The sequence below is a fragment of the Hipposideros armiger genome, unplaced genomic scaffold, assembly GCF_001890085.2.
Source record: "Hipposideros armiger isolate ML-2016 unplaced genomic scaffold, ASM189008v1 scaffold_5, whole genome shotgun sequence".
NCBI classification, from domain to species: domain Eukaryota; kingdom Metazoa; phylum Chordata; class Mammalia; order Chiroptera; family Hipposideridae; genus Hipposideros; species Hipposideros armiger.
The window spans coordinates 8,847,977-8,873,892 of NW_017731355.1; the positions used below are offsets into that span (position 1 = coordinate 8,847,977).

General features: G+C 40.5%; 1 protein-coding gene across 3 annotated transcripts in view; it reads right to left on the bottom strand.

The window, feature by feature from the left end:
• Positions 1–25,916, bottom strand: part of GNG2 (G protein subunit gamma 2) — a 119,636-nt gene that overhangs the window by 29,110 nt on the left and 64,610 nt on the right. For all 3 annotated transcript variants that reach the window (XM_019645647.1, XM_019645636.1, XM_019645626.1), the window contains one exon: positions 1,055–1,170. In XM_019645647.1, coding sequence (XP_019501192.1) covers positions 1,055–1,141 — 87 coding nt within the window. In that variant the 5' untranslated portion in view covers positions 1,142–1,170. The remainder of the gene's footprint in view (positions 1–1,054; positions 1,171–25,916) is intronic.

A 25,916-nucleotide genomic window follows, 5' to 3' on the forward strand; every position in this document is an offset into this window, starting at 1 on the left:
TCTCCAGCACTGTTCCCTTCCCCCCAATACCCCAATAAAAATCTTAAACCCCCCCCAAAAAAACAGGCAGTAGAATAGATCTGGCTCATGAACCATAATTTATTGACCCTTCCTGTAGAAGCACACTCCAAAGGAGGCTGGATTGTCCAAGTTGCTAAGTCAGGTATGGAGAAAATAGGAAAAGCATTGTAGTTAAAAAAAAAAAAGGCTTTTGGAAGAAAGTTCTAGTTTTATTTTAGTAAAATGAGGTGTTTTTGAGTTTCATTTCATAAAATTCTTGGGTCTTCTGGGGAAGTGAAGATTTGATAGTTGACAAAAATTCACTTTACCCACCCTGCAGTAGCTATTTGTTAATAATGACACTGTGTAGGTCAATGTTACATTTAAAATCTGCCAACAAAGAGTTTGGATTTAAAGTCTTGGTTCAATATGACCTAGGTCCAACTTAAGGCAAAGCTATCATGTTAGATCTGAGGAATGAGAAAAAGAAAGAAAAAAGTAGACTATTAGTTTCCATTAAACCTCTATGCTGTCTGACTTCTTAGAGAGACCATGTGTGCTTTTTGTGATTTGAAGAAAAAAAACCCCAATATGGTATAAAGAAGAAAAATAATAACCTGCAATGGTAAATTAGAAGGATTAGAAATGAACATAGACACTTAAACTTAGAACCTAAATCTGGACAGAAAAAAATTAAAACCCAAATGAGAAGGCTCTTATGAGGTCAGGGAGGTTGACTGGTGAACTTCTATGTTTTATGTGTTCTCTAATTTCCATGGCCAGAATCTGGGCATGAGCTATGTTTTGCTGTTATTGTTTTGTTTTTAATTCTACATGGAGAACCAGTTTTAATCTATACTATCATTTTATGCTGGAGAAATCTAGACAAGGCAAAGACATTAGAAAAATAAACTTTTGCCTAATTATTAAGTTTGTCTTCCATCTTTACTGGTTTCATCACACTCTATGGAAAGAGTAGTAAAAGATAGATGGCTGTAAATCATGCTGTTTATATTCAAGGATAGATGAGCTGTGTGGGTTTTGTTGTCCTTACCTTTATCCTATCGATGTTGGCTTCCATCTTCAGCTGTTCTACCAGCTTCCTGGCTTGTGCTATGCTGGCAGTGTTGTTGCTGGCCATTGAAGTGCTGGGTGGGTTTTCCAGACACACTAGGAAAGAAAACAAGGAGGAAGAATGCATCAGAGAATTCACGAGCTGCCAAATGTGCAGGTTCATCATAACAGGAGGATCTCAAAAGAGTGACTGTAATTTGTGACAACACAGACGGATCTTGAGATTATCATGCTAAGCGAAATAAGTGAGAAAAAGTTGAGAAACCATATGATTTCTCTCATATGTGGGATATAAAACTGAAAGCAACAAACAAACAAGACAAACAAAAACTTATAGACACAGACAACAGTTTAGTGGTTACCAGAGGGTAAAGGAGTCAAACATACGGAGACAAAAGGAGAATTGACTTTGGGTGGTGAACACACAATAGAATTGTACACTTGAAACCTATACAAGTTTACTAACCCATGTCACCCTGATAAATTTAATTAAAAATAAAAAGAGTGGCTGAGTCAGACCTGGCTAATCTAGCCCTCTACAGCCTCAATCCAGCACTGCTTCTGATTGTCAAGCACACCAGAACATGGGGTTTGCTTTCCCAATCCCCTCACCTTTTGCCCTTCAATCCTTATTTAGGGAGAAAAACATGAAGAATGTTACCAAGTCAGTAAAAATAAGATGTGCTGCCACAGTCATAAAGCAAGTTATTAAAATTACCTCAATTTATGAAATAAGTTCAAAATGGTAAGGCTGACAGAATGCAATTACTGTTATTATTTATTGGGTGTTAGTATTGTCAGGTACTGTGTTAGGTGCCTTGAGAAGATGAGGAGTGAAAGGGAAGAAGAGACAGGAGTGGTAAATTATACAATCTTTCAGGACTAAAGACACCAAGTTTACGATGTTTTCTTGATGGGCTCAAACACAGCTTTCCAGTAATCATAACCACCGAGGCCTATGAAACTGCAGTGTCACTTATCTGGCACTGTTTTAAATAGTCATTTCTCTTTTCTTTAAAATGTGGCTTTTCACAACTATTCACTTTACTCACAATTCTTCAGAAACACTATAATGTCAAGGGGGGTGGGGACTGCCATGTGTAAACTGTTAATTACACCAATGAGTTCCCCAGCACTATTATAAATTAAGTACCACAGACTTAGTACTTTTTAAAATAGGGAAATAGGACATAAATGTTTAGAGAGTGGAGTTCTGTACCTATGTAGATTGTGAGATATTACAGTTTCACTGCCCCTGGCTCTGCCAGATCCCCTCCCCATCCTTGCCCTTACCCCCGTCCAGTTCCTATCACAATTTCATTTCTCTTCTAATTCTTTCTTGACCCATTACCTCACTTTATTCTTGTTGTTCATCTTGGAAAATATCATCTTTTATTTTCAGGGCCCATTTCCCTCACATTCTGATCAGGTCTTGCTTCATGTCAAGGTGCCATATGCTATTTCTGGACCATCTTGAGGTTACTGACACCCAAGAATGAAGCAATGCCTGAGAACTGTGATTTAACTAGACAGAGTGCATGTCCCAAGAAATGAGAAGCATTAAAACACTGCTTCAGTCAACACTAGTTAAATCTTGTTCTGAAGCCATTATATTAACAACTGTGACTTTTGCTAGCTTTGAGGAATATTTTTATCTAGGGCTAAAGTAGGATCAGGTTACCATCTAAAAAAGGAAAGAGGACAAATAGAAAACCTGGGGAAGAAAGAATAATCCATAATACACACTCAATACATAGATTTTTATTAAAATCAAGTAAAAAATTTTAATTACCAAAAAAGCAAGTCTATACATTATTTCCTTTGGTTCTTATTTCTTGATATCTATTTCTTTAAGACAAAAGAAAAAATTATGTATAACTCTCTGTAAACAAAGAACTCCCTTTATAGAGAGTGCTGTTTTATAAAGAATACTGCATGGGCTGGCTGAGTGGCTCAGTTGGTTAAGAGTTAGCTTAAGAGCGTGAGCTCTGAGCAACAGGGACGCGGGTTTGATTCCCATATGGGCTAGTGATGCTGCGCCCAAGCTGAGCTGCCGCTGAGCTGCCAACAGGTGGCAGGATGGCTCAGCTGGTGAGAGCACATGCTCCTAACAACAAGACTGCCTGTTTGATGGTGGGCTACGCCCGTCCACGACTAAGACTGAACTCTTCACCTTGAGCTGAGCTGCTGCCTGGATGGCTCAGTGGATACAGCGTGCACTCTTAACAACAAGGTTGCTGGTTCGACTCCTGCATGGGATGGTGGCTACGCCCACTTGCAGCTAAGATTGTAACACAGCACCTTGAGTTTAGAGGCCACGAGCTGCTGACGGGCAGCCAGATGGCAACTGGCACCCTCCACAACTAAGATTGAAGAACAACAAGCTGGCTGGTCGCCCTCCCCAATCCCCCAACACTGTTGCCTTCCTCTAATTCCCCCCCTCCCAAAAAATATTGCAAAATAAGTCACTCCAACAACATTTACAGTATAAAATTGGAAGATCAATGAACTGTTCCCTCAACTAATTTTCAAAGGGTTTCGAAACAATAAAATGTGAAGGAAGACTGAAGGGATTTTAAAGCCACAAAGATCTCTGAACTCTACTTTTATATGCTTGAAGATTGAGGTAACATGTGAAAACAAAAACAAAAAGAAAATAGGAGGCTTTAACAACTACAATTTCATCAGCATGGTTAGGGACCCAATCATCTCAGCCCTACAGGGAAATTATATGCGCCCAAATCAAACTTCTAACAGCCTCACAAAACTTTACAGGGCCAAGATGGAATATTAACTTATCCATTAGGGTAGCCTATCTCTTCCATTCATCCAAAGTTGGAAGCTGCCATGGTCTACAAGCCCTGGGCATTGTTCTGTGAAGCTAATGTTTCTTCCAAACTAGAATTTATCACACAAGAATACAGACTATCATGGAATAACCAAATCCTCAGCTGCTGTTACACATTACTATAAATTTAGTAGCATAAAGAATAGAAATGTATTATTCTACAGTTTTGGAGGTCAGGAGTCTGAAATAGGTCTCACGGGCTAAATTGCAGGTGTCGGCGAGGCTGTGTTCCTTCTGGATGTTCTAAGGGAGAATCTGTTTTCCTTCTTTTTCTAGCTTCTAGGGACTGCCAGCATTCCTTGGCTCTTGGTCTTTTCCCTCATCTTCAACAGCAGCAAAGGTGAGTTGCATCCTTCTCACATCATATCACTCTGACCTCTTCTGTAGTCATATCTCCCCTTGACTCTCCTCTGCCCCCTTTTTCCACTTCTAAGGACCCTTACAACTACATTGGGTCCATCCAGACAATCCAGAATAATCTCTTTATCTTTAGGTCAGCTGATTAACTACTTTAATTCCATCAGCAACCTTAATTCCCCTTTGCCATGCAACATAGCATATTCATGGACATTCATGGACATGGACCTATTTGGGGACCTTTACTCTACCTACCATGGAAGGAGACCTTGTGCAGGTGGAGAAGTGGAGAGGTGGGGGTCGATATGGGAAAAGAAGAGGAATGGGTCAGGATGCAAGTCTAGAAATGCTGGGGAGAGAACACACATTTAAAACCTAAATGGACTTAAGAGAAAAAGTTAACATAGCCTTTGATTTGTGCTCCTAGTTTTAGAAAGGTACATCCTGAGTTTTCTTGTTCTACCACGTGACCCAACAAAGTCTAGTGCCACTTTTAGAATCACTTCATGCATTTTCTCCTCTTTTTCACATCTAGCTGCGTTCCCATAAAAGCATGATGAAACCCCCTTCCTGGGGGCTGATCGAACTGTAGAGTCCTAGACCAGTGTTCCATGGAAGTATGTGTTTTCCTGAAAAGTGGCTGCGGTAAATAGGAAAAGTTAGCCTATCATCTAAGTGTGAGACATTTGGATAATGCATTACACTTACACATACATACACTCTCTCTCTCTCACACACATACCTCTTTTCATCTTACAAAACTGAAACTCTATACCCAATAAATAATAACTCCCATTCTTTTCTACCCTCAGCCCTGGAAATCACCATTCTACTATTTTTATGATTTCAGCTACTCTAGTTACCTCATAGAAGTAAAACCATACAGTATTTGTCTTTTCTTGACTGGCTTATTTCATTTACCATAATGTCCTCAAAGTTCATCCATGTTGTAGCATGTGTCAGAATCTCCTTCTTTTTTAAAGATTAATAATATTACATTATATACACACACACACACACACACACACACACACACACACACACACACACAACATTTTACTTATCCATTCGTCTGTTGATGGACACTTGGGTTGCTTCTATGCTTTGGCTCCTGTGAATATGCTTCAACTAGTATGAACATGGATGTACACATTTCTCTTCCAGACCCTACTTTCAGTTCTTTTGGGTATATTCCTAGAAGTAAAATTTCTAGATCATATGGTAAATCTAGTTTTGATTTTTTTGAGGAACAGCCATACTGTTTTCCACAGCAGCTGTACCATTTTACATTCTCATCAAAAGTGCACAAGGATTCCAGCTTCTCCTTATTCTCACTAATACTTGTTATTTTATGTTTTTTTTTTGTAGTAGTCACCCTAATAATTGAGAAGTGGTATCTCACTGTGGTTTTGATTTGCATTTCCTAATGATTAGGGATGTTGAACATCTTTCCTATACTTACTTACCGTTTATGTATCTTCTTTGGAGAAACATCTATCCAAGTCCTTCGCTCATTTTTTTTTTTTAATTGGGGAATTGGGGAAAGGGAGCAGACATTGCTGTCTTTTTGTTCTTCAGTCTAGTTGAGAAGGACGTTGCTTCACTGGCCCAAATTGGCACCATCACTGCACTCTTCCCTGGCGAGGCAGATCAGTCGCCGGCTTCTGGACAACCGCTCACAACGGCTTGAGGGCCACTCACACTGGCTGCTGGCTACACACGGTAGCCCATGGCAACCCACTGCAGCAGGGGCTGCAGCCTTAGCCATCGCCGGCGACTCATGGCAGCCCAGCTCCAGGTTGAGCTATTGTTCAGCATCTTAGCTGTGGAGGGCAGTGTCACTGGCCCTCATATGTGGGATCCGAACCAGGGTCCTCTGGCATCCCAAGCCAGCTCTTAAACAACGCGCCACTCGGCTGCGTTTTTGAATCAGTTATTTTTGTTGTTTTAGGAATTCTCTATATATTCTGGACATTAATCTCTTATCAAATATATGGCTTGCAAATATTTTCTCCCATTCCATGGATTGCCTTTTCACTCTGTTAATGGTGTGCTTTGAGCACAAAAGTTTTTAATTTTCATGAAGTCCAATTTGCCTACTTTTTCTTTTGTTGCCTATGCCTTTGTAGTCATATCCAAGTAATCACTGCCAAATCCAGTGTTGGGAAGCTTTTGCTCTATGTTTTCTTCAGAATTTTATAATTTTCGCTCTTATATTTAGATCTTTTTGAATTAATTTTTGTACATGGTGTTAGGTAAGGGTCCAACTTCATTCTTTTGCATGTGGATATTTAGTTTTCCCAGCATCATTTGTTGAAAAATCTTTTCTTTATTAAATGGTCTTGACACCCTTGTTGAAAATCATTTGACAATATATATATGAGCGTTTATTCCTGGATGCTCTATTCTATTCCTATGTTAATTCTATTCTAAGTTAATTTCTAAGTATTTTATTCTCTGGACACTATTGTAAATAATAATTTTAAATTAATACCCTTTTTGGATTGTTAATTGTTAATGTATAGAAATGTTACAATATTGATTCTTAATGGGGAAGAAGAAGTCTTACTGTCCAACCCTTCCTGAGTTGAGAGTAATTGTATGCAATGAGAAGTGTTGAGGACAGAGCATTGCATCTTGTGAAAATAATGGGGTTAAGAAAAAGTGTTGACAAAGCCCTGTTAGATGCTTACGCAGTTTCAACAGGGAAGCACAGACACAAATCACATATTTTTTGCTAATGTTCCTGTTTCATTTTACATGTAACTCATGTAAATTTGGGCAGAAATTATTTTTTTTTAAGTGGGAAGGAAATGTTTTGAATACACTAACTGAAATAGCTAAAGGAAAAAGTAACATTCTACCAAAAAGATCATGTAGATAAAGTTTTAAAACACATACACCTCTTAAAACAACTAAAAACTTTTAGTTAAAAGAGAGGGTGCTTCATTTCTATGCATTGTTCTCCCCTCACCCCTTCAGCTCAGTCTTTGGATGGTCTTTGGTGCAGTGGAGTTCACCTTTGTAGGGGCCCAGCCTGGCCCTGAAGCCATCAGAGGGCCATTTCAGAGATTCAGCCAGCTGTGGATTCTGCCTCTTCTAGAAATTGGCAGGGCAGAGGGAAATAGAGTCAGAGTCTGGTTCTCTCAGAAACACTCTGGGTTCCTGAGGTCACTTCTGGGATCTCAGGACATCGCTGAGAGTCAGCAGGGGGGCCAGTCAAAGGGTAGCCAGTGCTAGAGTGACACTCTTTGGTCCAGGAAGGCATTCTTAGCCCAACAATGGGTAGCACTTGTCAAGTGCTACCAAGATCATATGGCAACCAAGTTATAGCACGCATGGGATATGGGTGGTTACACATCTTTGAGTTTGAATCAGAGAACTATAATTTAATTCTTTCAGAATTCTACAGTCAAACGCTCTTTTAAAAATTCTAATACTTTATCCTCTGGAAATCCCTAATGGGATTCAATCTATTCTCCAAGCACCACACTAGATTCACTGGCAGTGGTTCTCAGTAGGGGAGGTACCCCTCTTTTGGAGGCATTTGGAAATGTGTAGGGGCAGTCTGGGTGATGGCAATAAGTAGGGGTGTTCCTGGCATTTAGTGAGCAGAGGCAGAAACTCCAATGCCTTGCAGAGTGCCAGGCAACAATGACTTATGCTGCTCAAAAGGTCCATAGTACCCTCCACGAGAAAGGACACCAACAAAATAGCCATAGAGCCAGGAATGAAAAATCTGCTCAAAGAACCTCCTCAAAAAATCTTCCCTACTCTACAAGGAAAGGTTCAACTAACTGGGCTTTTATATTTATGTCTTATGAGCCCTATTCTCTTCCCAGTGATGAATAATAAGTGTTAAGTGCTTATAATTCTCACTAGCATTATGCTTTATGGATATTTGGTTCCTGCTTATTTAAAAGAGAACATAGTCTCTTTCTTGCAATGTGCTGGTGGAATGAGATTATGGAGGGTTCTATCTGCCAGTGAGCAAAAGAATACAAACAACAAAAACCCTTAGAACAATTATAGAGCTTGTGTGTGAGATTGGCAGGACTCTGCAAGAATGTCCTAATTATCCCACCTGAATTCCAAACCCAAGAGTAATACAGAAGGCATTTTACTCTTTTCAACTGATCAGAGGAGCTCCCCCCCCCACCCTGCCCCCAACCAACCCCAGCAATATCAGAGATAGACCTATCATGGAATAATAACCTTTGAATGCGTTTTCTTTTTTTGACAAATACATCCAGCATTTTAATTTAATTTCTTTTAGGAGGAACCTTTCTGTTAAAAAACCACTTTTTTTTTTTTTTTTGCCATTTAGGCTTAGTAGTAACATACAACCCCTTATTTCTGAGGCACAAAAATAAATAAAGGTTTTGATAATGAGATCTTTGCTTTGGAAAGTATAGATTAATTGTGGAGGATTCCATTCTTTTCATACTCTGATGGTGTTTTTTTAAGCCTGGCATTGAGCAGGCGTCCCTATGGCCTTTCATTTTAATTACAACTGTGTGCTTCTCAGAACTGTATTTTGATATATGCAATAGATGCTAAGGGGGTTTGATTGATTTGTTTTGTACATTTACAGGTTCAGGTTACATTGGCAACGAAACAAACAATTCTAGGTCTAGAAAACAAATTAGAGGTTTATAGTTTCCCAGTCACCTGATGATACCTTTATTATTCTCATTTGTCAGTTAGCCGTATCACTGGTGAGTGGTTGTTAGTTGCTTTTGAATTAGAGGATTAATTTCAAATTATTCCAATTTAGAATTTTTCAGAGCTTCTACAATTAGTCACCTGGATAAATATCTTTGTTAACTGTTTGTACCACAACCCAGGTTTAGCTTGGTCATTGTACCACTCAGTTTTTTGATCCCCACTCTAATCTATTCTGCAGCAAGTCAGTACACCATCATGAAATGGATTAGATTATACATACAAAGAGTACAGTTAATATCCATTCCTGTGAAGGGCTTTAACAGTCAGAACAGTGGTGAATTTATGCATAGCAGCTGCAGTGTGAATCAAATAATAATTGTAAAATAGCCTGCCAGGCTTCAGGGTAGTTTTTTGTCAGGCATCTCTTTCTGTTACCAGTTGGCCACTTTGACTTGAAGATACCAAAATAGCACATTTCAAGCTGTACTAATCAGCATACTCTAATTTCTTTTTGGTTCTCCAGCCACTAGGGACATTTGAAAACAAGGGATTTATTTGTGAAGCTTGCTGCTTCTCCCTCAACACTTTCAAGCCCTAGAGTATTAGGGTTGGAAACCACCTGGGCACTCAACTCTTTCCCAATCATGTGTTTCAACAATTGGAGACGTCATAAGATATCTTTTGGGTGTCACAATGTCCTGATTTCCTCACTTGCCCTTGCTCATTTTTGAGCAGTAATGTGGAGGCTGGAGGTGGAAAATAGAAAAAGATGAGAATAGAGCCCTAGTGGGGGGACAGGGAGGAGGTAGGGTAGGGTATATCCACACAGATTTAGGCTTGGAAGAGCTTGGAGGTAAAGGGATGACATGATCTTTTACTCCACCAGGCACAAGTTGGTATTTGAAGAGGAGAGAGGAGAAGGAAGGGAGAGGAACCAGGGAGCAGGGGGAGGGGAGGGGAGGGGAGGGGAGGCACAGGAGCCAGAATGCAGAGAACTGGACGACACAATGCTGGCTGAGGTGAAAAGATGGATTTGTAAACAGAACAAAACAGGAGCCTCCTGAGCATCTTCCTCCTCCTCCTCGCTCCTCTCCCTATATTTTGGCACTTCTCATTTCCGAGAATTCAGTTTTATAGGCCAAAAGCTCTGTTCCTTCACCAGAGGACCAAGAACTCATACTAAAAATGAATATTAGTTTATAAACCAAGAGCTTGCCGGGTACCAGGAAGTGGGTTAAGTGCTTTAAAGCATTATCCTATTTAATCCTCACAACAACTCCAGGGAAGTAAGAAAGCATTGCATCCCTGGTTGGAGGAAGCTGAGGCTTAGATGAAGTCAGAGCATAAATGAGAAGGGTGTGTCTGAATCATGCTCCCCAGGGAAAGTCTCTCTTCCAGCCCTTTTCAATTCATATTTTTAGAGGCAGCAGACTGACCCTAGTTGGGGGATTATGGTCTATGTTTACCGTTTTCACAAACATAATAGCAACTTTTGTGGTCTTCATAGCTACAGGGAGAGCGAATGCAAATGAGGACTGCTATGGAAGCGGTACCAAGCAAAAGTGCTTAGGGGGCCAACAGGGAAGAAAATGAACCAAGGGCAACATCAACTTAAAACCCACTCTGTGCTACTTCCATGCTGGTTTGCTGGGATGTTGCCACTTAGCAAATGGGAGAAAGACAAGATCCCATCTGATTTCCCTCAAACCAGCATGGGAGCCATTTATGCTGTGTAGGTGGAGAGTAAGACACAACACAGCTTCCCTGCCTCACTGGGATGCCAGAAACCATTATTGGAAATGACAGCTCTCTGATTTCCAGTAAACTGTTGTTTTTGAAACATCTCTGTGAGATGCAGCCTTTCTCTTGGAAAGAGCATCACTGGTTAGCTGCTTTTAACAACCTTGATGAAAACACAGCCCTTGAAAAATGTTGACTCAAAGTCACGGATTTCACAGATTTTGTAAAATGAAACAGGAATGAACAGGCCATGTTGTAACTTAAAAATGACATGTAAGCTTTTAGTTTTTATCTGGGCTTTGGAAAAGGAAACAGTTTGTATCCACAAATGGGGGCTGGCATTCTCAGATATTAAATGGGCTTTGTTCACACCACGGAAAAAAAGATTAGTATTTTGTATGGCATATGTTGGATTTTTTTTCTTTCCTTTTTTTTTTTTTTCCCTCTTTTAATATGGAAGCCCAGACCATGAGCCAGTAGGGTTCCAACAAAAGAGAAATAATGAGCTCGTTTCCATAGAAATGGTTCTGTTAACCTACTGATGTCTAATTCTCCACAGCAGCAGGCAAGGGGGGTCTGATAGGCAGTGGCCTTCTGTCTCCTTGTAGGAAATTATTCATTGGTTAATTAATTTCTTAAAAAAACAAAAACAAAAAAACCACTTCTTCAATCCTAAATCCTCAGTGGATCTCAAGCCTTAGGCAACCCCTGGACTTTGGGGAGCCTCGCCTGCCCAAGCTTCCTTGCCACTGCTCCAATGGCCTAAGTAGGCTTATAAAATGATACCACCAGGAGTCCTCTGGCTGAGCTCCTCAGGGCAACCTACCCAATAAGAACTGGACCTTCTCCATTCAGGTTTGTTTTTTATTCCCGTGTTGTCTAGAGATATTCCCTGTGATGCAAGTGACAGGTGGTACAAGAGTGGAAAAACAGGCACCAGGAAACAGTAGACCCGAATTCTAGTGTATTCTGACACTCCCAGCTGTTTTACAGTGGAAAAACCATTTAATTTTTCTGGGCCTCAGTGGCTCAGCTGTAAGGTGGAGAGAACTCCAGGATTGCACCAGAGTGCTTAATGTTTGTGACAGCGTGTTATAAATTATGAAGTGCTATACAAGGAGCAGAACGACTACCACCCTTTACAGAGCAATTACTAAGCACTGTGACCTAAAGACATTACACACATAATCTCAAATCCTCACAATAACGAACATGGAAAAGGAATCAGGGACTAAGAAAGGCTAAGGGGAAAATCTATGATGATCACCAACTGTGACTATTCAGTGAGAACTTAATAATAAGCAAGAACTCAACAAACAATCCAAAGGCGGAGAAATCTTTTTTGGGGAGAGGGTAAGTATCTTTACATCCAGTTTTGAACTTTCTAACTTGCAATGACAACCAATGGAAGAGACGGCAATTACATAAAAATCAATGGTGATTTAAACCTAGTAAACAAGGATTTATTGAGTGCTTAATATGTGTGAGAGCCAGAAGCACGTGCCCATGTCACACGCAGTATTTCTAAGGAAACCACCCACTGAGCAGAGGTGCTACCACAATCATTCTAGGAAGGCTCTTTCATTGGTATCTTCTGGAGGGAAAGGCTCATGTCCACATAGAGTGTTTGTAAAGGTTTCCTGCGGCCACAGAATAAACTTGCAAGCCTAGCACCTGAGGCTAATTGGTTTCTGCCTCCTGCTCAGGCCTATCTTCTGTATGTAAAGGCCAGCAGAACATCTGTGCACAGACAGCAATCATTTCCATCAATATATTCACTGCCTTCTGCTGCCCCACATCACCAGCCCTAATCTTCAGCCAAAGCAGCCTGCTTACTGTTCTCCTGACACAGCTCATGCCCACGACATCCATGGTTTTGCCACATCTGTCATCCCTCATGAAAGCCTATATCTGACAGCACAGCTCAAGCCTGTTTTCCTCTGAGAACCTTCCTTAGTGACAACAGTGACTGGCTCAGTCCCTTAAACCCATATCACCAGCCCAGGAGCCTATGCTAATAGGAACCTAGTCACTTCTCTGGCTCTTTAAAAACTGCATGCTAACTGGTATTAATTATTAGTATTCTGTCCAGCCTTCCTCCCGTAAATATTTATTAAACCTGCTCTTCTGTCTCCAAAATTGCTCTGTTAGTCTGCCTTCACTGGTTAAACAGACCAAGCCAGATGTCACCCGAGAGCCCTCACACTTGCAGTTTCCCCCATCTGCAATGCTGCAGTGCTCTGATGGTGCCGCACACAGCCTTTGCTTTTTCTGTCCAACTTACATTCAAATGCCAAGTCTTCTGATTGCACTATCCGAAGTGCCCCCATTCAGGCCCTGTCAGTCTCTAGCACATCACCCTGGTTATTTTCTCCAATACATTACAATAACATGAAGTTATTAAATTAATTTGTGTATCATCAGTCTCTCTCCTTCTCTAAGTGTAAACTAAGAGCAAAGACCTTGTCTGTCGCATTCATAGTAAGTGCTCAAAAAATATTTGTTAGGGGCCGGCCGAGTGGCTCAGTCGGTTAAGAGCTCGCTCAAGAGTGCGAGCTCTGAACAACAGCGGTTCGAGTCCTGGCCCAAGCTGAGTTTGCCGCTGAGCTGCCAACAGGTGGCAGGATGGCTCAGCTTAAAAAAAAAATTTTTTTTTAAATGAATAAAAGTCCTCCAGAGTCTCCCCAGCACCCAGTCTTATGTATTTTAGATGTGTCAGTAAATGTTTGCTGCTTCTGAGGATGAGTGCCTGACAAACAGCATCATCCACGCCCCTCACTGTGGCCTGACCAGATGTTCCAGGACACAGACTGCTAACAATGGCTTTTGTTTAGTAGCAAATAGGCTTACGGAGCATATTCCCCAAAAGGGAGCCTCCCAGACTCTTTATCTCATCTGTTCTTCAAGTATCCCTACATTCTTTGGGCAAAAGATAAGCTGGTGACTTTCACATTCTTCGCTCTCACCATTTCCTGTCTCTTGACAAGAAAGGGACAGATCAAGTAACCAGATGCATACTGAGTTGTTTTGGGCAATATATATAAAGCATCAATAACTTTTCCAGGTTGCAAAGTTACACAAACCCACTCTTTGAAAGCACACACATCACTCCCATGCTGAAAGCTATTCTGTAGCCTTAGCCTGGAATCCCTGCCCAACCAACCCGATCTATCACCACTTATCTCAGACAGAATCCCAGTGTGAGGTCCCAGCCCCCGGCACACAAGGCCTGGTCTCCTTTTTATTAGTTTAGAGTCAGGGACAGCACGAAGCACATTTCCCCACAATTCACTTTTTAAAATATGATTTTCTTATAAACCAAATACATAGCCATTAATGGAAAAGTGAAAAACTCAGAGATTCAGAAAACAAAAATCTCCTATCATCCTGTCACCGAGAGAAAACCAAGTTAACCTTCACAGTAACTTTTCATGTGCCTTCCCCAACTTGGAGAGCTTATTTTTTTTGGTGTGTAATATCATGCTGGGAAGAGAATATTAACTAATACACATAATCATTTGCTAGGCCCTGCGTAAATGTTGACCTTATGAAATGTTTTCTCATTATTCACACTGCAAGATTTGTTCCTCCTCCGCCCAACATACTTAAGAGAACGACGTTATTTTAATGTTTCCCCATTACTCAAATGTCAAATTTTATATCACATCTTTTAAAGTTATGACACATCTCGGGTATGTTGTACAGAGCCATTTTTTATTCTTTTAAACAATATTGTGTTTAAAACTACTGCTCCAGGTACATAAAATAAATTGCCATGCCAATATCCCTCTGATTATAAGAAGTGAATAGAGGAAAAAAATTAAAGATGAAGGGACGAGTAACCTTTTCTTTTACTTTGTCACTAAGGGCATAGACAACTACTGCCCGCACTGAGTCAGAAATACCCTTATTACAGAGAAGGAGAATAAAAAAAAGGTTACCTTTCCACAGGACAGCTGTTTTTTTGCCATCTCCAAAGGGTGACAGGAACTTATCTGAAATGTTGACTTGGGGACCAGGAGTTCATCTTACAGATTTTTTTTTTAAGTCATGTTTAGCAAGATATAATTTATATGCATTAAAATTCAAATTCACCGTTTTAGTGTGATGAAAGGGTTTGACAATTGTGTATGTAGAGTCAGTCCCCAAAGCACCTCAATTGTAGATACTATTTTCAGGAGCTATTTAACCAATTCGGCTGCTCACTTCTTTCTTTTTCTAGCCTGCCCTCATGGAATGGACACCTTTGAGACCAGTCCCGCCAGGTACCTAGAGCAGTTCTGAGGAAGCAGAGGCTGCGAACTTGACTGATTTTACTTACGATACCAACGAGTTCACTGTTATTAAATCTCGGACTTTAGCAGGACCCATGAGTTATCTTGCAGAACTGTCTATCCAAAACAGAAATCTTTCTTATAACCACTGATTTAATGCCCTTTAATCATTTGTGACACAGGTTTAGAAAATACCTCTAAATTTATGGAGTTCAGAGGGCACTGTGTTTTATTTAACATTTGGTCCACTTTTGAAAAGAGGCCTCTCCAGGTTAAGAGGTGAGGGTGTTTCTAGGAATGAGCAAGTTAGAAAACGGCTTCTCTGTACATTTATGCCAATAATGCTTAAAGAGAGGCCAAATATAAGACATGTGAAACCCACTGAACCAAGACCCTTATTTCACAGATGAAAATAATTTTAAAATTGGGGGCTATTATTTTATTTTATTTTATTTTTTATTTATTTATTTTTATTGGGGAATTGAGGGAGGGGAACAGTGCTGGGGAATCAGGGGAAGGGGAACAGACAAGTTGCTGTCCTTTTGCTTTTCAGTCTAGTTGTGGAGGGCGTCACTTCACTGGTCCATGTTGGTATTATCATTGCGCTCTTCCTGGGTGAGGCAGATCAGTCGCCGGCCTCTGGACGGCCGCTCACAGAGGTTCTTGGCAGCTCACACCGGTTGCCGCCACTCACACTAGCTGCCAGCCACTCACAGTAGCTTATGGCAGTCCACTGTAGTAGGAGCTGCAGCCTATGCCGTCACTGGCGACTCATGGCAGTCCAGCTCCAGGTCAAGCTGTTGTTCACCATCTTAGCTGTAGAGGGCAGTGTCACTGGCCCTCATGTAGGATCCGAACCGGGGCCCTGCTGCTCAGAGTTGGCGTCCCAAGCCAGCTCTTAACCAACGCGCCACTCAGCCGGCCCTGGAAGCTATTATTTTAAAAACTTAAGAACTAGAGTAATTAAATGAATGCCTTAGAAAATGTAGCTATAACCCAGCCTCAGAACCAAAGACTTAAACCCCAGTTTAAGACACCTGGTTAGTTGTACTTTTCACTGTTTCTTGAGTATTTCTTACATTTTGGTACTCCCTAAATTGTAAGCATTATTAAGGTTCAGGTTTCTTACTAAGTTGTCTCCTTGTCAATGTAACATAGTTTCATTCCTGTACTATATTTTGGAATCCCACATCTCTGGGACTCTCTCAACAATAGTTAAGTTTCAGCCCAAATTCCAAATTAAATGTCCAAGGAAAGTGGGTGAATATGCAGAAAGCCCTAAGACCAAGAGAACCCCAGCTAGTTGACAAGAGGATTTCAAGTTTTCCATTCTTTTATGTCCATTTCTTGTCTTTCTAGGCTACTCCCACTGTACACTGATTCTAAGAATTCAGGACACCAATCTATTGAGCCTATTGCCTTTTCACTGTCTCTTAAAACCCTCATGTCCTCATGTGTAACCTTACCAGGCTTAAATTCCACACTCTATCATGTGGTCACTCCCTTTCAACTCACAGCAACTCTGCCTCTTTCTCCCTCAATCATACCAGCTGATAAAATCCCCAGCCTTGGTTGAATCCAATTCTCAGTCTGCCTTGAGCAACTAAAGAGTGTTGAGTAAACACACAACCACAAATGCACAGATATTAACTTCAAGTGGGTCCTCAGTGCTGCCCAACTTTTCTTCCATATCTTCTTTTTATTTTTATTATTATTTTTTTAACTGAGCCATCCTGCCACTTTTAGGCAGCTCAGCGGCTGCTCAGCTCGGGCGGGACTCAAACAGCTGTTGCTCAGAGCTCTCACTCTTGAGGGAGCTCTTAACCAACTGAGCCACTCGGCCGGCCCTCTTCCATATCTTCTTAGTCAATTTACCATGAGTTTTTTCACATCTTCTCCTCTCTCTTAAAATCTCTAACACATCCTCTCTCCCCATCTTCATGCTTAGCTGGTAACCTTGTTTCTTATTTCAGTGAAAAAGTAGCAGCACCCAGAAAAGAACGCCCTTATTTTCTCATGACCAACCTCACCAACTTACTTTCGCCTGTGCTTTTATACTCATAAACTCTGCCTTCCCTTTTGTTGTGATGGTGACATAGCTATATTTAGATCTATCTCTAGAGTTAGATCTAAAGATAGATATAGATATATATCTTGAGGAGCCCCTTCACTCAAGCACTGGCTCCCATATTCCTTTATCTACTAAAGGACCTGACCCTTGTCCATTTTTTCTTGTTATCTCCTGTACCACCAATTTTTTCTCTCCTCTTTACTAGAGTACTCTCATCCACATATAAACATGCTAAAACATCTCCCATCTTAAGAAAAACAACACCAAAACCTGTCCCTTGTCTCTGCATGTCCTCTTCAGCAAGAATTGCATTTTTCTGCTTTCCCTTACAGGTGACTTGGAAGACTTGTCTTGCTGTATCCACTTTTCTTCCTCCAATCCTTTCCCACTCCAAATCATCCCCCCCACCACTACCCTACAGAAACTATAGTTGTCTAGGTCACCAGCAGATCCAACGTCCAGTCTGCCATATCCAATGGTCTCTTCTCAGTCCTTATTTTACTTGACCTTTGTCTTAGCTTTCTATGGCTGCTGCAACGTATTACCACACACTTGAGGGCTTAAAACAGCAGAAATTTATTCCCTCACGGTTTTCTGGAAGCTAGAAGTTCACAATAAGTTCCACTGAGTAGAAATCAGGGTGTCATCAGGGCTATCCTCCCCCTAAACTCTCTAGGTTAGAATCCACCTCTTGCCTCTTCCAGCTTTGGGCGGCTACCAGCATTCCTTGACTTATGGCTACATCACACCAATCTCTGCCTCTGTGGTCACATTGTCTACTCATCTTCTGTGTGTCACCACCTTCTGCTTCTCTCTGATAAGGATACTTAATTACTATCAGATTTAGGGTTCATCAAGATAATCTAGGATAATGATTTCCACGTCAAGAACATTAACTTAATCACATCTGCAAAGACTCTTTACCTTTACAAGGTAACACTTACAGGTTCCAGGAATTAGGACTTGATATCTTTGGGGGCCATTATTCAGCTACTACAACCTTCTAGAAGCATTTAACACAGTGGGTTACTCCGTTTTCCTTAAACACTGTCTTCACTTGACTTCAGAGATGCTTTTCTTTTTCTTTCTTTCTCTTTCTTTCTTTCTTTCTTTCATCTTTCTTCATTCATTGATTCATTCATTCATTCACAATTGTGGTAAAAGATACATAACATAAAAATTACCATCTTAGTTAACTACCTTTAAGTGCATAGTTCAATAGTGTTAACTATATTCACATTGTTGTGCAACAAACCTCTAGAACTTTCTCATTTTCAAAAACTCAAACTCTATGCCCATTGAACAACTCTTAATTTCGCCCTTTCCCCAACCCCTGGCAACCACAATTCTACTTTCTGTTTCTATGAGTTTGGCTACTTTAGATACCGCATGTAAATGGAATCATACAGTATACATCTTTTTGTGACTGGCTTATTTCATTTAGCATAATGTCCTTGAGGTTCATCCACATTGTAGGATGTGACAAGATTTCCTTCTTTTTTAAGGCTAAGTAATTTTCCATGGTATGTATATGCCGTATTTTTTATCCATTCATTCATCAATGGACACTTGGGTTGCTTCTACCTCTTAGCCATTGTGAATAATGCTGCTATGAACATGGATGTACAAATATTTCTTCAAGATTCTGCCTTTGATTCTTTTGGCCATATATACCCAGAAGTGGAACTGCTGGATCATATGGCAATTTTATTTTTAACTTTTTGAGGAACCTCCATGCTGTTTTCCATTTTCCATTCCCATCAACAGTGATGTGCACAAGGGTTTCAATTTCTCCACCTCCTTGCCAACACTTATTTTTTGTCTGTCTTGATTCTTGTCTGTCTTTACTGTCAGTTCCTTCTCAGTATCCCTTCTTGGTTTTATTCATCTCTTCCATCCCCAGGTCACAGTGTGTTTTCACTTTTGTCTTCTATGTTTACACTCATCCCTTCATCCTCTCTTCCATAATCTCATTCAGACCCATGGCTGTAAATACCATCTTTGCTTACAGCTCTCAAATTTATATCTCAATCATCAGTCTTGCCCTAGAACTCAAGACCCATATATCCAACTACTTACTCAACCTCTCCACGTGAATGGACATCTGAGACTTGACAGGTCCCAAATCAAATTCTTGATTTTCTTTCCCAAACCTGTTCCTCCCACAGTCTTCCTCCTGGTGATCAATGGCAGCTCTATTCCTCTGGTTGCTCAGATTGAAAACATTGAGGACATTCTTGCTGTTTCTTCTTGTTTCACATCTCACTTATAATCTACCAGCAAATTCCTGGACTCTTCCTTCAAAATATACCCAGAACCCAACCCCTTCTCCTCTCTTACAACTACTATACTGGCCTCACCACCTTTATCTTTTTAAATATTTCAATATCATCCTATCTTCTCTGAGTTTACCCTTGCCCTTTTCATTCTAATTTTCACATAGCAACCAGAGTGTTTGTGAACAAAAAGATATGTCAAAATGATGACAGTTCTCTGCTCATCACTCTCTAATGGCTTCCTACCTCACTTGGGGTAAAAGGTCAGTCCTATACAGGGTCTACAGGAGCTGAATAAGAAGATCCATGGGCATTGCTCTAATTGTGTCTTCCACCATTCTCTTCTTCACTCTAATAGCATCTCCTTGCTCTTTCTTGCACATGGCAAGCATAATCCTGTCACAGGGCCTTTGCACTTACTGATCCCTCTGGTTGCAATGCTCTTCTTAAAGTTTACCCCTTCCTTTTATTCAGGGGTCTGCTCACACATCAACTTATCTGAGGCCTTCCCTGGCTTTCCTGTCTAAGAAAGAAAGCATCCCTCCCCCTGTCCCTCCTTTATGTTCTTTCTTGGCATTTATCACCACCTGACATATTTTATCTTTATTCATTTATTTGCATTGTCTGTATTGCCCACTAAAATATGAGCTCCATGAGCACAGAGTATTAGTCTGTTTGATCATTGCTGAATCGCTGGTGCATAGAACAGTGCCTGGCTCATGGCAGGCTTTCAATAACTATTTGTAGAATGAATGAATGAGGCACCTATAATGCCTTTGTTAAAAGAGTCATTTCCCAGAAGGGGATTTGCTTCTATGAATCATTTGTAGATGGGTCTTGAGAGCTTTGGCACTTTGAAACTTTAAAAAAAGACCTTACACAAAGTTAGCTTTAAAACAGGTTTCCTGTTGGATGCTCTAAACATTGCCCTTACCTGTAGGTTAGGAGATTTGATGCTAACTTCTAAGCAACATTCATGAGGCTTATTTGTTCTATTTAATTTTAGGCCAGCACTATAGAATGATAAGTATAACCATGGAAGGTTACCTTTGAGAACTCATCCTGTACTTTCCACTGTTTTGGGGAAACATCTCTGAGGCAAACCAGAAACAGATTTGCAGATGAAGAAACAATGGAGAGAGAAGGTGACCTGACCGAGGTCACAGATGGTGACTACAAGCCAATTCTTTTGTCCCTGAGAACTAGTACTTTCACTAGAAAACCCCAGAAAATAGAGTATCATTTCTTATTAGGTCTTTCCTATGAAAATGACTAGTTTCTTCCATTCAGTAGGGTGTAGCATGAAGCTTGCATTTAGAAACACTTTGCTTATGGTAGTGATGGATTAGTCAGGCTCTAGCCAGTGTGTCCCCCATCACCAAGGAACGTGGCAGGACAGGTCTGAACAAGCATTTTGTGGTCCTGGAATAAAGCAAAGCTGACTCTGCTAAAGAGAAACGAGAGTGTTCAAACAATATTTGTACAGCGTGCTAACCAAATACACCAAAGGAAGCACACACAAAAGAGTCAGAAGAGCAGTTCACGCCTGGTTAGTGCATTATTCGCTTGGCTGAGGGTTATTTACAGTGTCATACAGGTTGAGGCTAAGATGAATGGGCCACTTCATAAACAGGGGTGGTGGTTAGTAGTCTGTATAGAAACATACTCTGCTGGTCTGGAGAGATAGATGCTTTCATTACCGGTGAGTTTAAAATTAGGATGATACATTTTCTTCTGGCTGGTAAGAACAGATATTATCAATCTAGCAAATGGTTTTCCAGGGGCATTGAATCTTCTATAAAAATTTTCATTTATCTGTCAAACTGGCATCAGAGCAACCTACATCAGTTGCTACTGCCAGCCTCTCCTCCCAACGCCAGCCTCATATCTTTCTTGTGTTTTCCTCCCTACCAAGCATAGAAGGATCCAGGGAGGCCCTCCAACAAGTGGATTCAGCCTCCTCTCACCCTAAACAATATTCCTATGAAAATCAAACCAAAACTGAGTAGGAAAGCGAGGTAGGCATACTTTCAGTTTCGACAGATATTCATTGACTTCACCCACACTCAATTACTTTTGGCTCTATACACATAAGGCGTATATTGATGACTAATGCCTGGTACTTTTTTTTTTTTTTACCTTTTGTCTTGCTTGGAGAAGCAAATTCTGCTGAAGCTGCTAGAGAATTCTGTGGTTTATAGATACTCATTTTCAGAAACCTTGTGTGTTGAAAGGCTGCTTAGTGAGAGGCCCCTGCATCCTCAAACCTTTTACCTCCTTCAGCTAATGTTAGATGGGTCATGCAGACAGACACTGCATCCACCCCTGGGGGGTAGATAGAAATGAGATGAACCCAAATGTTATAACATCTATTTAAAATAGCTGCAAAAGAAACAACAAACAACCCTTTATTTAAGCCAGCTTACTTGTTGGGCCTGTCATTCAGGTGACTCCGGATTAAGCAAATGAGCCTGATTCATTTTACAGAGGTCTAATTAATACTCTGACATTATAGAGTCATTTGAAATTCCTAGGATTTGTTCCTAAAAATCCTAGTGCCAGTAGTAATCCCACTTACTTGTGAAATGTTTTTTATTCCTAAGAGTTTTACATAAACACTAGTGGCAGAACAGAATCTCTAATAAAAGCCTTTTAAGATTACTAAAGTTATGAGAATAAAGAGAGTCCATGATTTATATGAGACTATGGTTCAGTTCACACCAGGTACTGCGATGGTACAAGGACTGGAACACCCAACAGGAACTTCAGAGGAGATTTGGTATTTCCATGAAAGGTTTTACTGTCACGACAAAACCTTAGGATTCTAATTACACAAGGAGATCCGTCATTTTTTCTTCTCATTGTTTGCAAGGAACACCAAAAGACTCAGTTTTAAAAACTTGCAGTCTTCCTTACAATAACAGATTCTTCTTCCTAAACATCTGGGTGGCCTTATTTAATCTAACTCAGCAATTAAACAGAAATCTTGCCAGCCCTCTGTGGCTATTCTTCTTTCAAATCTCAGTGTAATCAAGAGATTTTTGGGCTTGCCTACTTAATGTCCCAGGCAGTGCTAGGAGCCAAGGACAGAACAGGGAACCAGACACAACCCAGTTTTCAAGGAGTAACATTGCCCGTAAATAGGCAATTTCAACATGGCGTCTTCTGCGCTAAGCTAGGAGAAACCCCAGGTATAAAGGAAGCATCTAGGAGGGGCATCTAACCTTCCCCCCCCCCCAGAGAAAAATAAAAAAAAGAACTTATAGTACTAATGTGAAATATAGTGATGTTAGGTTAAATTAGAATTTCTCTCCAAGTAGAACAGTGGATGCCAGGGGCTGGGGCTGAGGGAAATGGGGAAACACTGGTCAAAGGGTATAAGCGCCCAGTTATAAGATAAGTAAGTTTTGGGAATCTAATATACAACATGCTGACTATAGTGAACAACACTGTATAACATGCTTGAAAGTTGCTGAGAGGGCAGATTTTAAATGTTCTCCACACACACACATACACACACACAAAATGGTAATTTTGTAAGATGACGGATGTGCTAACTAATTTTATTGTGGCTATTTTGCACTATATTATGCATTAAATCATCACCTTGTACACCTTAAATTTACACAGCGTTATATGCTAATTATGTCTCAATAAAGCTGGAGAAAGAAAAGAATCTGGTGCATAAAGAGTCCTCTGGGAAAACAAAATAAACACTACTATAAACTTGCTTTGGAATAACTGTGTAAGGGCCGTTGTGGTTCAATCTTGAATAATACAACAGTGAAGTACAGAAACATAATGATTTCTCTCCAGCTAATAAATGCAAAGCATCGAGGGAGTGCCCAGTGTACAGTATATGATTTGTTCAAGTCATAGACCTGAAGGTAAACAAAATGTTTCAAGTGACAGTGAGCAAGGCAAGGAACTTAATTTAAATATGTGACAGAAGCTGACAACAGAAGCTGAAAACAAAGATACCAACGGTTCTCTCCAGCTTTGGACATGCATTCTTATTTGATCTCTGGCCACATGATCAAGGCAAACTTAAATGATGTGGAATCACAATGTGAGCCAATGACATAAAGAATCAGACACGACTGATTTTGGGTGTTTAATGTTATTTACTGTTATTCATCCAGTGGTAGGTGGGTCTTAATTGAACAAGAGACCCTGACATACAAAAGAAAATCTGAATTTGAAGAATTTTAATGCTATTAAATTGGGAAAAGGGATTAGAGAAAAGAAGTCTGGTGATTGTAATTCAAAGTGACATCAGCTCCAGATAAGCAATAGACATTTGATTCCAGACAAAATTATTTGCCATGTTGCAGGATTGACTATGCACTCAAATGGAATTATCTGGACAAACAGGGCTGCTAACGGTCAGAGGGGACAAAAAATGAGAAGGTCAGCACAGCCCAGGAAGGAGGGAAGACTCTTCTCCTAATTAATAGCACAAGAAAAGGAATCAACTGAAGCGTGTTTGGCAACTTTCCTCAAGATAGTCGCAGCTGCCTCCCAGGGCCTCCTCTTTCTGACTGGTGAAGAGCTTATGAAAGGTGCCCACGCACTGAATTTTTATTCCACACACTGAGTTTTTATTGATCAGGACATAGTGAAAAGTTATTTTATATGAATGAGGCTGGAAATAGAGAAATACAGATACCTGGCACCTCTATCCAAGTATTTTCTCAAAAAGATTGTATTATGGTGACTTTAATACCTAGACTATTATAAATGTTAGTCTATTTTTCATTGACTTTTAAAAATGAGTCATATATATAGAGTCATGGGACGTGGAGTATAGTATGGGAGTGGAGTCAAGGGAATTGTAATAGATATGTATGATATTGGGGGGGAAATGGGGCGGCGGACTGGGGGAGGGGTGTTGTCACCTCGAGGGGTAAAAAGTATAACTATTGCACTGTGTTTTACAGCTGAAACTAATTCTAAAAAATGTGTATTTCACAATAAAAATAATTTAAAACAAAAAAAAGGGGAAAAAAAAAAGAATTCAAGATACAGCTGTTTTTCTAGAAAGTGAAAAAAAAAATCTCTCTATTCAACTGATCCTGAGTTCTAAGGAACATTTAATTTAAAAAAATGTTTTAAAGGATTGGGGTAAGAAAAAGGGAAGTAAAAAGTGGTGTAAAAATTACTTGATTCAGGCTCTAATAAAGGCACATGAATTACCAAAATGTAAAAAAAAAATGTGTTGGTAAAGGATAACAAAAACAATCATTCAAAAAATTAGATATATCAGACAGGGAACCGTGTTGGAGCCACCATTCTCCCGTGTCAGTGGAGATTTGAGGGCTGTCATGGTGTGTGGGGCCATCAAACTTTGGTCTACATTGCTGCCCTTGCCCCTGAAAAAATTAGTCTTAAGTTCATTCAAGAGTCAGATATAAGCCCCCTGCCATTTTCTTATGTACTCGTATATATATGATTATATGAAGTTATATAGTATATGATTTCATAGCTTCAAAAAAAGTTGTGAATCACTAAATCAACCCTCTCTTTACCTCCACAATTCAGGTTCTAATTTTCTGGAAGCTTGATGACCTTTATGTAATTCTAACTTAAGGCCTAAGACCAAGAGGGAACTCTCTCCACATAGTTCCACTTCCCTCTGGGTATCCCCTTGACAGTTTCATCAGGAGATGCGGTTTACTGTAGCTGTAATAAAGACACCTTAGACAGGTTCCAACCATGTCCTACTTGGTGCCTATTATTTTCTCTGCTCAGTTGTTATGTTTAAATATGGGTATTTTGTGAAAGCAAAACCGGCTGTACATGGGTAAGCACAGAGAAAGTTATTTGCAGAAAGAACTGCCTTGCTTACAAAGGTATGTTGCCCTGTTTAAGGCAGCGCTCCCGGGGAGCCCTGCATACCTCTTGGAGGGGGGTGGGGGGAAGCGTCTGCGCAGCCGCACGCACACTTCCCCCTTCACCCTACCACGGCCTTGGAAATTAGCAGTTGCAATCTTTGACTGGATGCTATTGAGCCATCCCACCCGCGGCTGCTCAGGAAGCACATACCAACGAACAGAATGAAAGGGGCCTTTATAAACAGAAGTCGGTTATTTCTTAAACGGACTCCCACATAAAGGCTTTTTTGTTTCTTACTCTTTAGGAAAAACTGAGCTCCTTCTGAACAGTCTTTGGAGGAGGAGAAACTGAAGATGGGGAGGAGGCTCAGTGGGGGATGCTACACAGCTAGGGACAAAGGAGGGGCAGTGGGGAGTATCAGAGACTTTTCTGAGGTAAAAGCTGCAGTGTTTGGTGGCTGACGGGAATGGGGTGTTGTCAGGGCTGAGAGGGGTTGGCTGGACAAGCCCTTGAGGTCTTCTCCCCTAAGGGGTCCATCCACGCAAGGAACATTTAGGAGACGTCCTAGTGCTCTGGTCTCCAGAAACATTTCCGGGAACTAGGTGTGCTCCAAAGAGACTTAATTTCTTGTCTTTTCTTTTTATCTAAAAAGCTACATTTTATATTTTACAAGATTCACAAGCAATTTTCTTCCCATCATACCATTCCAGTTTGTTTTTCTTTTCCTAAAGAAGCAAAATCTCCTAAACTATTTCAGACATCCCAGAATCTGA